This window comes from Oncorhynchus nerka, linkage group LG13 (genome assembly GCF_034236695.1).
Source record: "Oncorhynchus nerka isolate Pitt River linkage group LG13, Oner_Uvic_2.0, whole genome shotgun sequence".
Classification (NCBI taxonomy): domain Eukaryota; kingdom Metazoa; phylum Chordata; class Actinopteri; order Salmoniformes; family Salmonidae; genus Oncorhynchus; species Oncorhynchus nerka.
In genome coordinates, this window is record NC_088408.1 from 6005124 (window position 1) to 6017264 (window position 12141).

The 12141-nt window shown below is 43.4% G+C and overlaps 1 protein-coding gene and 1 long non-coding RNA gene across 4 annotated transcripts in view; both read right to left on the reverse strand.

The window, feature by feature from the left end:
* Window positions 1–7918, reverse strand: part of LOC115123119 (translation initiation factor eIF2B subunit delta-like) — a 43333-nt gene extending 35415 nt beyond the window's left edge. The window contains exons 1-4 of the mRNA XM_065026145.1: window positions 7845–7918; window positions 7359–7396; window positions 2172–2343; window positions 1405–1629 (exon numbers count right to left, since the gene is read on the reverse strand). Of these exons, the coding sequence (XP_064882217.1) occupies window positions 1405–1629; window positions 2172–2343; window positions 7359–7396; window positions 7845–7866 (457 nt within the window). The 5' untranslated portion in view covers window positions 7867–7918. The remainder of the gene's footprint in view (window positions 1–1404; window positions 1630–2171; window positions 2344–7358; window positions 7397–7844) is intronic.
* Window positions 7919–11127: 3209 nt separating this feature from the next.
* The window catches only part of LOC135574581 (uncharacterized), a 6987-nt gene continuing 5973 nt past the window's right edge, over window positions 11128–12141 (reverse strand). For 2 of the 3 annotated variants that reach the window (XR_010465465.1, XR_010465467.1), the window contains exon 3: window positions 11128–11830. This is a non-coding gene — a long non-coding RNA (uncharacterized LOC135574581). The remainder of the gene's footprint in view (window positions 11831–12141) is intronic. The other variant, XR_010465466.1, reaches the window with a different exon arrangement.

Here is a 12141-nt window from a genome sequence, read left to right on the forward strand (position 1 = left end):
CTGAACTAATGAACTGCCCCCTGGTCGCAGCCTGACCTAATGAACTGCCCCCTGGTCGCAGCCTGACCTAATGAACTGCCCCCTGGTCGCAGCCTGGCCTGAACTAATGAACTGCCCCCTGGTCGCAGCCTGGCCTGAACTAATGAACTGCCCCCTGGTCGCAGCCTGGCCTGAACTAATGAACTGCCCCCTGGTCGCAGCCTGGCCTGAACTAATGAACTGCCCCTGGTCGCAGCCTGGCCTGAACTAATGAACTGCCCCCTGGTCGCAGCCTGGCCTGAACTAATGAACTGCCCCCTGGTCGCAGCCTGGCCTGAACTAATGAACTGCCCCCTGGTCGCAGCCTGGCCTGAACTAATGAACTGCCCCCTGGTCGCAGCCTGAACTAATGAACTGCCCCCTGGTCGCAGCCTGAACTAATGAACTGCCCCCTGGTCGCAGCCTGAACTAATGAACTGCCCCCTGGTCACAGCCTGAACTAATGAACTGCCCCCTGGTCACAGCCTGAACTAATGAACTGCCCCCTGGTCTGCAGCCTGAACTAATGAACTGCCCCTGGCGCAGCCTGAACTAATGAACTGCCCCCTGGTAGCCTGAACTAATGAACTGCCCCCTGGTCACAGCCTGAACTAATGAACTGCCCCCTGGTCACAGCCTGAACTAATGAACTGCCCCCTGGTCACAGCCTGAACTAATGAACTGCCCCCTAGTCACAGCCTGAACTAATGAACTGCCCCCTAGTCACAGCCTGAACTAATGACCTGCCCCCTAGTCACAGCCTGGCCTGAACTCATTAGTTTTAGCCTGGCCTGAACTCATTAGTTTTAGCCTGGCCTGAACTCATTAGTTTTAGCCTGGCCTGAACTCATTAGTTTTAGCCTGGCCTGAACTCATTAGTTTTAGCCTGGCCTGAACTCATTAGTTTTAGCCTGGCCTGAACTCATTAGTTTTAGCCTGGCCTGAACTCATTAGTTTTAGCCTGGCCTGAACTCATTAGTTTTAGCCTGGCCTGAACTCATTAGTTTTAGCCTGGCCTGAACTCATTAGTTTTAGCCTGGCCTGAACTCATTAGTTTTAGCGTGGCCTGAACTCATTAGTTTTAGCGTGGCCTGAACTCATTAGTTTTAGCGTGGCCTGAACTCATTAGTTTTAGCGTGGCCTGAACTCATTAGTTTTAGCGTGGCCTGAACTCATTAGTTTTAGCGTGGCCTGAACTCATTAGTTTTAGCGTGGGTGGGACGGGGGGGGTTGTTATTCTATGGGTGTTGTATCAATTGACTACCTATTTACCAATATGTGGAAGCAGCAGAGCTCTAATTGTCCAAGTCAAATTTCCCCTCTGAAACAAAGTTCATCAAATGATACATCATAAATCAACAAGGTGCTCCAGAGGTCCTGTTGTACCTGGGTTCAGTTCACTGAGAGGGACTTTGGTCTTGATGCCGGAGGACGAGGAGCCTGGTTGTTTGGCGGCCCTGTCAGTCTCCTGCCTGGCTCTCCTCTCTGCCTTCAGCTCAGCTTTGCTCTTGGCCGGCTTGTCTGCCGGGGAGGGTGTGGGAGAGGAGTGGAAGGGAGCTGAGGCAGGCACAGGTATTGGTGCAGAGGCAGGGGCAGGCAATGCTGAGGGAGCTGGGGAAACAGACAGACAGACTAGGTGAACGGACCAATGAAGTGGATGGAGGAACCATGAATGATAGGTAAATAGACCAATGACAAAGCTAGCAGTTTATGAAAATTAGTAAACAACTAACTGAAAATGACAGAAATGCTAACTTGCTGTAGGTCATGTAAGTGTTTGTTTCATGCAATATGCTTTGGGGACTTCACTGGACAAAGGTTGCTCTCCGGTTCTGTGATGAAACAAAGGTTTGTTTGAATTTATTCCATTTCTGGCTCTGGACAACATGACAGGAAAATCTTTAAAAGTATTTGCTTTTCAAAGATATTTAAAATTATACAATTTGTGCAAAAACCCTCCCGGAACGTTGAATAAATTCCCTGGTTTTCCAGAAATCCCGGTTGAAGAATCCAGATGTCCTGGGCATATTCCCTCCCGATTCCAGGAAACCTTCAACCAGGATTTCAGGAAAACCAGGGATCCTAATCAAACCCACTCTGATGATGTTCATCAAGTTCATCAATAAGCATTAGACCAGGCTAGAACACCACACCTTTCTGTGTTGCCACAGGTCGTGGTGGTGGCAACAGGGAGACAGGTGTCTTGTCCTTCTCTGTTTCTGACGGGACCTTTTCATTCTTGTTTTCCTTCGGTTTCTTCTTCTGTTGTTTCTTCTGTTTCCTCAGACGTTGCTTCTCCTCTTTGGTCAACTCCTTCCCTTCATTCTAGGAGGTGAAAGGGGAAATACAGTTGAATTCAAATCACTTTTTTTGACAGCATCCCTTTTGATTTAAACAAAAATGTTTGCCAGGGTCAGTGGTTATATACAGGGTCAGTAGCTATATACAGGGTCAGTAGTTATATACAGGGTCAGTAGCTATATACAGGGTCAGTAGCTATATACAGGGATAGTAGCTATATACAGGGTCAGTAGCTATATACAGGGTCAGTAGTTATATACAGGGACAGTAGCTATATACAGGGTCAGTAGCTATATACAGGGTCAGTAGCTATATACAGGGTCAGTAGCTATATACAGGGTCAGTAGCTATATACAGGACCGTAGCTATATACAGGGTCAGTAGCTATATACAGGGCCAGTAGCTATATACAGGGCCAGTAGCTATATACAGGGTCAGTAGTTATATACAGGGTCAGTAGTTATATACAGGGTCAGTAGCTATATACAGGGACAGTAGCTATATACAGGGTCAGTATTTATGTACAGGGTCAGTAGTTATATACAGGGACAGTAGCTATATACAGGGTCAGTAGCTATATACAGGGTCAGTAGTTATATACAGGGTCAGTAGTTATATACAGGGTCAGTAGCTATATACAGGGTCAGTAGCTATATACAGGGACAGTAGCTATATACAGGGCCAGTATTTATGTACAGGGCCAGTAGTTATATACAGGGTCAGTAGTTATATACAGGGATAGCAGCTATATACAGGGTCAGTATTTATGTACAGGGCCAGTAGTTATATACAGGGTCAGTAGTTATATACAGGGATAGTAGCTATATACAGGGATAGTAGCTATATACAGGGTCAGTAGTTATATACAGGGTCAGTAGTTATATACAGGGTCAGTAGTTATATACAGGGTCAGTAGCTATATACAGGGTCAGTAGCTATATACAGGGGCAGTAGCTATATACAGGGTCAGTAGTTATATACAGGGTCAGTAGTTATATACAGGGTCAGTAGTTATATACAGGGTCAGTAGCTATATACAGGGTCAGTAGTTATATACAGGGTCAGTAGCTATATACAGGGTCAGTAGTTATATACAGGGTCAGTAGCTATTTACAGGGTCAGTAGCTATTTACAGGGTCAGTAGCTATTTACAGGGTCAATAGCTATATACAGGGTCAGTAGCTATATACAGGGTCAGTAGCTATATACAGGGTCAGTAGTATATACAGGGTCAGTAGCTATATACAGGGTCAGTAGCTATATACAGGGTCAGTAGTTATATACAGGGTCAGTAGCTATATACAGGGTCAGTAGCTATATACAGCGTCAGTAGCTATATACAGGGACAGTAGCTATATACAGGGTCAGTATTTATGTACAGGGTCAGTAGTTATATACAGGGACAGTAGCTATATACAGGGTCAGTAGCTATATACAGGGTCAGTAGTTATATACAGGGTCAGTAGTTATATACAGGGTCAGTAGCTATATACAGGGTCAGTAGCTATATACAGGGACAGTAGCTATATACAGGGTCAGTAGCTTTATGTACAGGGCCAGTAGTTATATACAGGGTCAGTAGTTATATACAGGGATAGCAGCTATATACAGGGTCAGTATTTATGTACAGGGCCAGTAGTTATATACAGGGACAGTAGCTATATACAGGGTCAGTAGCTATATACAGGGTCAGTAGCTATATACAGGGTCAGTAGTTATATACAGGATCAGTAGTTATATACAGGGTCAGTAGCTATATACAGGGACAGTAGCTATATACAGGGTCAGTATTTATGTACAGGGTCAGTAGTTATATACAGGGACAGTAGCTATATACAGGGTCAGTAGCTATATACAGGGTCAGTATTTATGTACAGGGTCAGTAGTTATATACAGGGTCAGTAGTTATATACAGGGATAGTAGCTATATACAGGGATAGTAGTTATATACAGGGATATTAGCTATATACAGGGTCAGTAGTTATATACAGGGTCAGTAGCTATATACAGGGTCAGTAGCTATATACAGGGTCAGTAGCTATATACAGGGTCAGTAGCTATATACAGGGTCAGTAGCTATATACAGGGTCAGTAGCTATATACAGGGTCAGTAGTTATATACAGGGTCAGTAGCTATATACAGGGTCAGTAGTTATATACAGGGTCAGTAGTTATATACAGGGATAGTAGTTATATACAGGGTCAGTAGCTATATACAGGGTCAGTAGTTATATACAGGGTCAGTAGTTATATACAGGGTCAGTAGTTATATACAGGGTCAGTAGCTATATACAGGGTCAGTAGCTATATACAGGGTCAGTAGTTATATACAGGGTCAGTAGCTATATACAGGGTCAGTAGTTATATACAGGGTCAGTGTATATATACAGGGTCAGTAGCTATATACAGGGTCAGTAGTTATATACAGGGTCAGTAGCTATATACAGGGTCAGTAGTTATATACAGGGTCAGTAGCTATATACAGGGTCAGTAGCTATATACAGGGTCAGTAGTTATATACAGGGTCAGTAGCTATATACAGGGTCAGTAGCTATATACAGGGTCAGTAGTTATATACAGGGTCAGTAGCTATATACAGGGATAGTAGCTATATACAGGGTCAGTAGTTATATACAGGGTCAGTAGCTATATACAGGGACAGTAGTTATATACAGGGTCAGTAGTTATATACAGGGTCAGTAGCTATATACAGGGTCAGTAGTTATATACAGGGATAGTAGCTATATACAGGGTCAGTAGTTATATACAGGGTCAGTAGTTATATACAGGGATAGTAGTTATATACAGGGTCAGTAGTTATATACAGGGATATTAGCTATATACAGGGTCAGTAGCTATATACAGGGTCAGTAGTTATATACAGGGTCAGTAGTTATATACAGGGTCAGTAGCTATATACAGGGTCAGTAGCTATATACAGGGTCAGTAGCTATATACAGGGGCAGTAGCTATATACAGGGTCAGTAGCTATATACAGGGATAGTAGCTATATACAGGGATAGTAGTTATATACAGGGACAGTAGCTATATACAGGGTCAGTAGTTATATACAGGGTCAGTAGCTATATACAGGGTCAGTAGTTATATACAGGGTCAGTAGCTATATACAGGGTCAGTAGTTATATACAGGGTCAGTAGTTATATACAGGGTCAGTAGCTGTATAGAGGGTCAGTAGTTATATACAGGGTCAGTAGCTATATACAGGGTCAGTAGCTATATACAGGGATCAGTAGCTATATACAGGGTCAGTAGTTATATACAGGGTCAGTAGCTATATACAGGGATCAGTAGCTATATACAGGGTCAGTAGTTATATACAGGGTCAGTAGCTATATACAGGGTCAGTAGCTATATACAGGGTCAGTAGCTATATACAGGGTCAGTAGTTATATACAGGGTCAGTAGCTATATACAGGGATCAGTAGCTATATACAGGGTCAGTAGCTATATACAGGGATCAGTAGCTATATACAGGGTCAGTAGCTATATACAGGGTCAGTAGTTATATACAGGGTCAGTAGCTATATACAGGGTCAGTAGTTATATACAGGGTCAGTAGCTATTTACAGGGTCAGTAGCTATTTACAGGGTCAATAGCTATATACAGGGTCAGTAGCTATATACAGGGTCAGTAGCTATATACAGGGTCAGTAGCTATATACAGGGTCAATAGCTATATACAGGGTCAGTAGCTATATACAGGGTCAGTAGCTATATACAGGGTCAGTAGCTATATACAGGGTCAGTAGCTATATACAGGGTCAGTAGTTATATACAGGGTCAGTAGTTATATACAGGGTCAGTAGCTATATACTGGGTCAGTAGCTATATACAGGGACAGTTCCAGGGTCAGTAGCTATATACAGGGACAGTTCCAGGGTCAGTAGCTATATACAGGGTCTGCTTTAACCAGAATAGAAAGAGGAGTGGGAGGTCCTGGTGCACAACTGAGCAAGAGGACAAGTACAATAGTGTCTAGTTTGAGAAACAGACGCCTCACAAGTCCTCAGCTGGAAGCTTTATTAAATAGTACCCACAAAACACCAGTCTCAACGTCAACAGTGAAGAGGCGACTCTGGGATGCTGGCCTTCTAGGCAGAGTTCCTCTGTCCAGTGTTTGTGTTCTTTTGTGTTGAAAATAAATAACATAATATCTGAAACTCTACATATGGAGAAGAATGGTTTTCAAGAGATAATACCGACCCTTACGCTTGTTTACACTGAGCTGCACTGAGCTGCACTGAGTTGCACTGAGCTGCACTGAGCTGCACTGAGCTGCACTGAGATGCACTGAGCTGCACTGAGCTGCACTGAGATGCACTGAGCTGCACTGAGATGCACTGAGCTGCACTGAGATGCACTGAGCTGCACTGAGCTGCACTGAGATGCACTGAGCTGCACTGAGCTGCACTGAGCTGCACTGAGATGCACTGAGCTGCACTAGGGTATGAACACAATCACACGGTTACACGTTGTGAAGCCGGCGCCAGACATGGGTCAGGAAAACGTACCTCAATGCAGGGGGGATATGCCACCGTACTCCAAATTTGATCCACACTGTTCCATTGAGAAGATTGAAATACTGCGAGTTTTTACTCTCCAGAAAACGACCCTTTTCGTCCTCATGCTCGCTAACAGTAGCCACCTCAGCCATTTTGGAATGGCACTGGTCAGCCAATCAGCTCCTTTGTTGTTCAACGCAACATGACACTGGCAAATCCCATCCCTGCATTGAGGTGTGTTTTTCGACCCATATCTAAAACGCCCGCCACTATGGTTTCTTAATGTAACCTTGATTGCATTCCAACCCCAGTGCAGCCCATGCACTCCCAAGCACAATTTAACCAGGCGCTCTATAGTAGGGGCGTCCATAGAGGAGGTCTGTGCATCAGGCCCCCCCCACCCCACCCCCCTCCTCTAAAGTGACGCAACATATTGTATAAGAAATATCCATGTCGTTTTGTTCTCGGATTTAAAATCATTCGGTACATTGTCTCGGTATTTTGAAAAGACTTACTTTTGAGCGTGTGATATCATCTTTGTTGCCAGGGCCATCTGTAAGGGCGATGAAGACAGTGTGGTGATGAGAATGACACAGGACTGTAAAAGTTACTCCTGCATGCAGCTGGGACAATGCTCTCCTCATCTTACTAGCAAGCCATGTCCTAGTTAAACAGCGATATCTTACAGGACAACTAACTATAGCACTTTTACTAGGGGTGTTTTAAAGAAATCTTTATATTTTTTGTTTAAATGTTGGCTCATGAATCAATGTAAATGACACAATATTCTTCAGTAACATGAAACGGTGGTGACTGAAGCTACCATCACTTCTCAGGCTAGTTAGTTAGCCCGCAATGCTACCCACAATGACTGGTGTAGCTAGTTAACATTTACTATAAAGGTCACACAAGCTGACACGTCAGGTTTTATTCCGTGATATTTCAACCAGAGTTGTAGCTATAGTCGATGTATTGACAGCTGTCATTGTTTTCAGACTCACCCGGTTCTCCACAGTCTGCCATGTTTCCGATAGTTTCAGCAGGAAATACACGTCTGAATTAGTGCGGAGGAAATAGACAGCGCCCTCTTGCGGTTGAAGTTAACCGGTTTCACAAGCAACTACAAATGAGGTATTTGTTGAGGGCATTTTCATTCTTTTTTTAAATAAACTGTCACTCATCGGACTTCCCCGTATTCATGGTTCTCATAGATAGTAGTGTAAAGTACATTAAAGTACTACTTAAGTATTTTGGGGGGGTATCTGTACTTTACAATTGATATTTTTGACCACTTTTACTTCACTACATTCCTAAAGATAATATACTTTTTTACTCCGTACATTTTCCCTGACACCCAAAAGTACTCTTTACATTTTGAATGCTTAAAAGGACAGGAAAATGGTCCAATTTACACACTCCTCTGTCCAGTGTCTGTTTTCTTTTGCCCATCCCAATCTTCCCTGCCATCCATCACACACTCCTGCCATCCATCACACACACCTGCCATCCATCACACACACCTGCCATCCATCACACACACCTGCCATCCATCACTCACCCCTGCCATCCATCACACACACCTGCCTTCCATCACTCACTCCTGCCATCCATCACTCACTCCTGCCATCCATCACTCACTCCTGCCATCCATCACTCACTCCTGCCATCCATCACTCACACACACCTGCCATCCATCACTCACACACCTGCCCTCCATCACTCACACCTGCCATCTATCACTCACACACCTGCCCTCCATCACTCACTCCTGCCATCCATCACTCACACACCTGCCCTCCATCACTCACTCCTGCCCTCCATCACTCACTCCTGCCATCCATCACTCACTCCTGCCATCCATTACACACACCTGCCTTCCTTCACTCACACCTGCCCTCCATCACTCACTCCTGCCCTCCATCACTCACACACCTGCCCTCCATCACTCACTCCTGCCCTCCATCACTCACTCCTGCCATCCATCACTCACTCCTGCCCTCCATCACTCACACCTGCCTTCCTTCGTCACTCGCATCAGTGACATTGGACTCACCTGGACTCACTTATCACCTGTTCATTTCCTCCCCTATATTATATATTTGTCTGTTCCCTGCTCTGTTTCCCAACTTCTGCATTGATTGTTTTTTTGTCTTTGTGTTCTTGTATGTTGACGCAGTTTCTGTCTTGTTCCATGTCAGTTCTTTATTAAATGTTTGACTCCCCGTACCTGCTTCGTCTCTCCAGGGTCATTCCATGTGACTTTTGGGGAGTATCTCCCATTCTTCTCTGCAGATTCTCCCATTCTTCTCTGCAGATTCTCTCAAGCTCTGTCAGGTTGGATGGGGATTGTTGCTGCACAGCTATTATCAGGTCTCTCCAGAGATTTTCGATCTTGTTCAAGTCCGGGCTCTGGCTGGGGCCACTCAAGGACATTCAGACTTGTCCCAAAACCACTCCTGTTGGAAGGTAAACTTTGCCCCGGTCTGAGGTCCTGAGTGCTCTGGAGCAGGTTTTCATCAAGGAACTCTCTGTACTTTGCTGCATTCATCTTTGCCTTGATCCTGACTAATCTCAGAGTTCCTGCCGCTGAAAAACATCCCCACAGCATGATGCTGCCACCACCATGCTTCACCGTAGGGATGGTGCCAGGTTTCCTCCAGACGTGACGCTTGGCATTCAGGCCAAAGAGTTCAATCTTGGTTTCATCAGACCAGAGAATCTTGTTTCTCGTGGTCTGAGAGTCCTTTAGGTCCCTTTTGGCAAACTCCAAGCGGGCTGTCATGTGACTTTTACTGAGGAGTAGCTTCCATCTGGCCACTCTACCATACAGGCCTCATTGGTGGAGTGCTGCAGAGATGGTTGTCCTTCAGGAAGGTTCTCCCATCTCCACAGAAGAACGTCAGAGTAACCATCGAGTTCTTGGTCACCTCCCTGAACAAGGCCCTTCTCCCCAGATTGCTCAGTTTGGTCGGGTGGCCAGCTCTAAGAAGAGTCTTGGTGGTTCCAAACTCCTTCCATTTAAGAATGATGGAGGCCACTGTGTTCTTGGGGACCTTCAATGTTGCAAAAATGTTTTGGTTCCCTTCCCCAGATCTGTTCCTCGACACAATCCTGTCTCTGAGCTCTACGGACAATTCCTTCGATCTCATTGCTTGTTTTTTTTCTCTGACATGCACTGTCAACTGTGGGGCCTTATGTAGACAGGTGTTGTACCTTTCCAAATCATGAATTGACCACAGGTGGCTTCCAATCAAGTTGTAGAAACATCTCAAGGATGATCAATGGAAACAGGATGCACCTGAGCTCAATTTCGAATCACATATCAAAGGGTCTGAATACTTATGTAAATAAGATATTTTTGTTTTTATATTTGTAATAAATGTAAAAAAAAAAAAAACTGTTTTTGCTTTATCATTCTGGGGTATTGTGATGTCATTATGGGGTATTGTGATGTCACTATGGGGTATTGTGATGTCACTATGGGTTATTGTGTGTAGATTGCTGAGGATTTTATTTTATACATTTTAGTATAAGGCTGTAACGTTACAAAATGTGGAAAAAGTCAAGGGGTCTGAATAGTTTCCCGAAGGCGCTGTGTGTATATATATATATATATAAAGATTTACAAACAATATTTATGGGTGATTGGAAATGATGCAGACAATTACATCTATCTGTAATATTAAATCTGATCTACCCCCTTAAATAAAACATTATCTCCAATGTTATCATTACTAGCAGCATTAGAGTTAAATTGTTAGGACCTACGTTAGCTATGTTGAAATTGGAGATAATCAATTTATATTTTGAATGTTTGTGTTGTTGGTTATTTCTGTTGTATTAGACGTGTAAAATGTAAAACAATGAAGGATGTGAAAAACATTAATTATACAAATGTATAAAGATCTTATTTTGGACCTACGAGTAGTGTTCAAATAGTTACTCATATTATAATTACTAGTTATAATTCATTATAATTACCAATGTGGAACTCAAACTTCAGGTAGTTTGTTAGCTTAGGAGCAACTTCTATTAATTCCCAATTCCTACTTGGTATTACCAGCATCCATTTGTAAATATAGCTTAAATTTAGATAAGCTATAGAGATATAGTATGATAAATGTTTATAAATATATAAAACCCTACTAAATGTGTTTAGTCATTTAATAAAAGGCAGTATACTGTAGCTATCTATTTATGACCAAAATGAGTCCCCATCATATTTCTAGAGTTTATTTTTTATATCACAACAACTTAATGCAAACATCAGAGAGAAAAGCACAATCACATCTTTTAATTCTTTATTTTTCAAGCACAACAATAAACAAGACCGAAACATACAGTATGAAAAGGGAATCCACAGTGTGCAAAATGTTGTCTATTTAACATCTGATTTATGGAGACACAAAAACACATTGACACCTGATTTATGGAGACACAAAAACACATTGACATCTGATTTATGGAGACACAAAAACACATTGACATCTGATTTATGGAGACACAAAAACACATTGACACCTGATTTATGGAGACACAAAAACACATTGACACCTGATTTATGGAGACACAAAAACACATTGACATCTGATTTATGGAGACACAAAAACACATTGACATCTGATTTATGGAGACACAAAAACATGCAGCAGTAGGGCTACCCTGTGTTTCGTTCCCGCTGCGGGTGTCTGTCTGTCTGCTGACTGAGTTCACGACGCAGTAGCTGGTTGAAGGGGACCAAACCTCACTGAAACACCTGACTTGGTTCCGTTTGACCAGCCACAGCAAGGCGTGCTGCTTTAGGACGAGAGGGAAAACGAGAGAAAGAGAGGGAAGGAGTGAAAGAGAGGGGGAAAGAGAAGAGATGGGTGAGAGTGGGAAGGAGGAGGAGGAGGAGAGAGGGAAAAGTAGGGAGAAAGATGGTAGAGAAAGCGGCTGTTGGAATTGTAATGATGTCTGAGTTCAGAAACGTCCTCTTTTCCCTTACCTGTTTAGAGAGAGAGGAGAGGGAAAGAGAGGAGAGAGGTAGAGAGGGAGAGAGGAGAGAGAGAGGGAGAGAGAGGGAGAGAGAGGAGAGAGAGAGGAGAGAGAGAGGAGAGAGAGAGAGAGAGAAAGAAAGAAAGAAAGAAGGTCAGTAAAGAACACAGTGATGACATGGTACTATAACATACAGTACGTGTATATATATATATATTTATTTTTGGGGGGAGATTGGGGTGTGTGTTGGGCCAGTGTATATAACGTGATATATGGAGCAGTCCTCATCCCCACTGCTATTATATCACTCCCAGAACCATC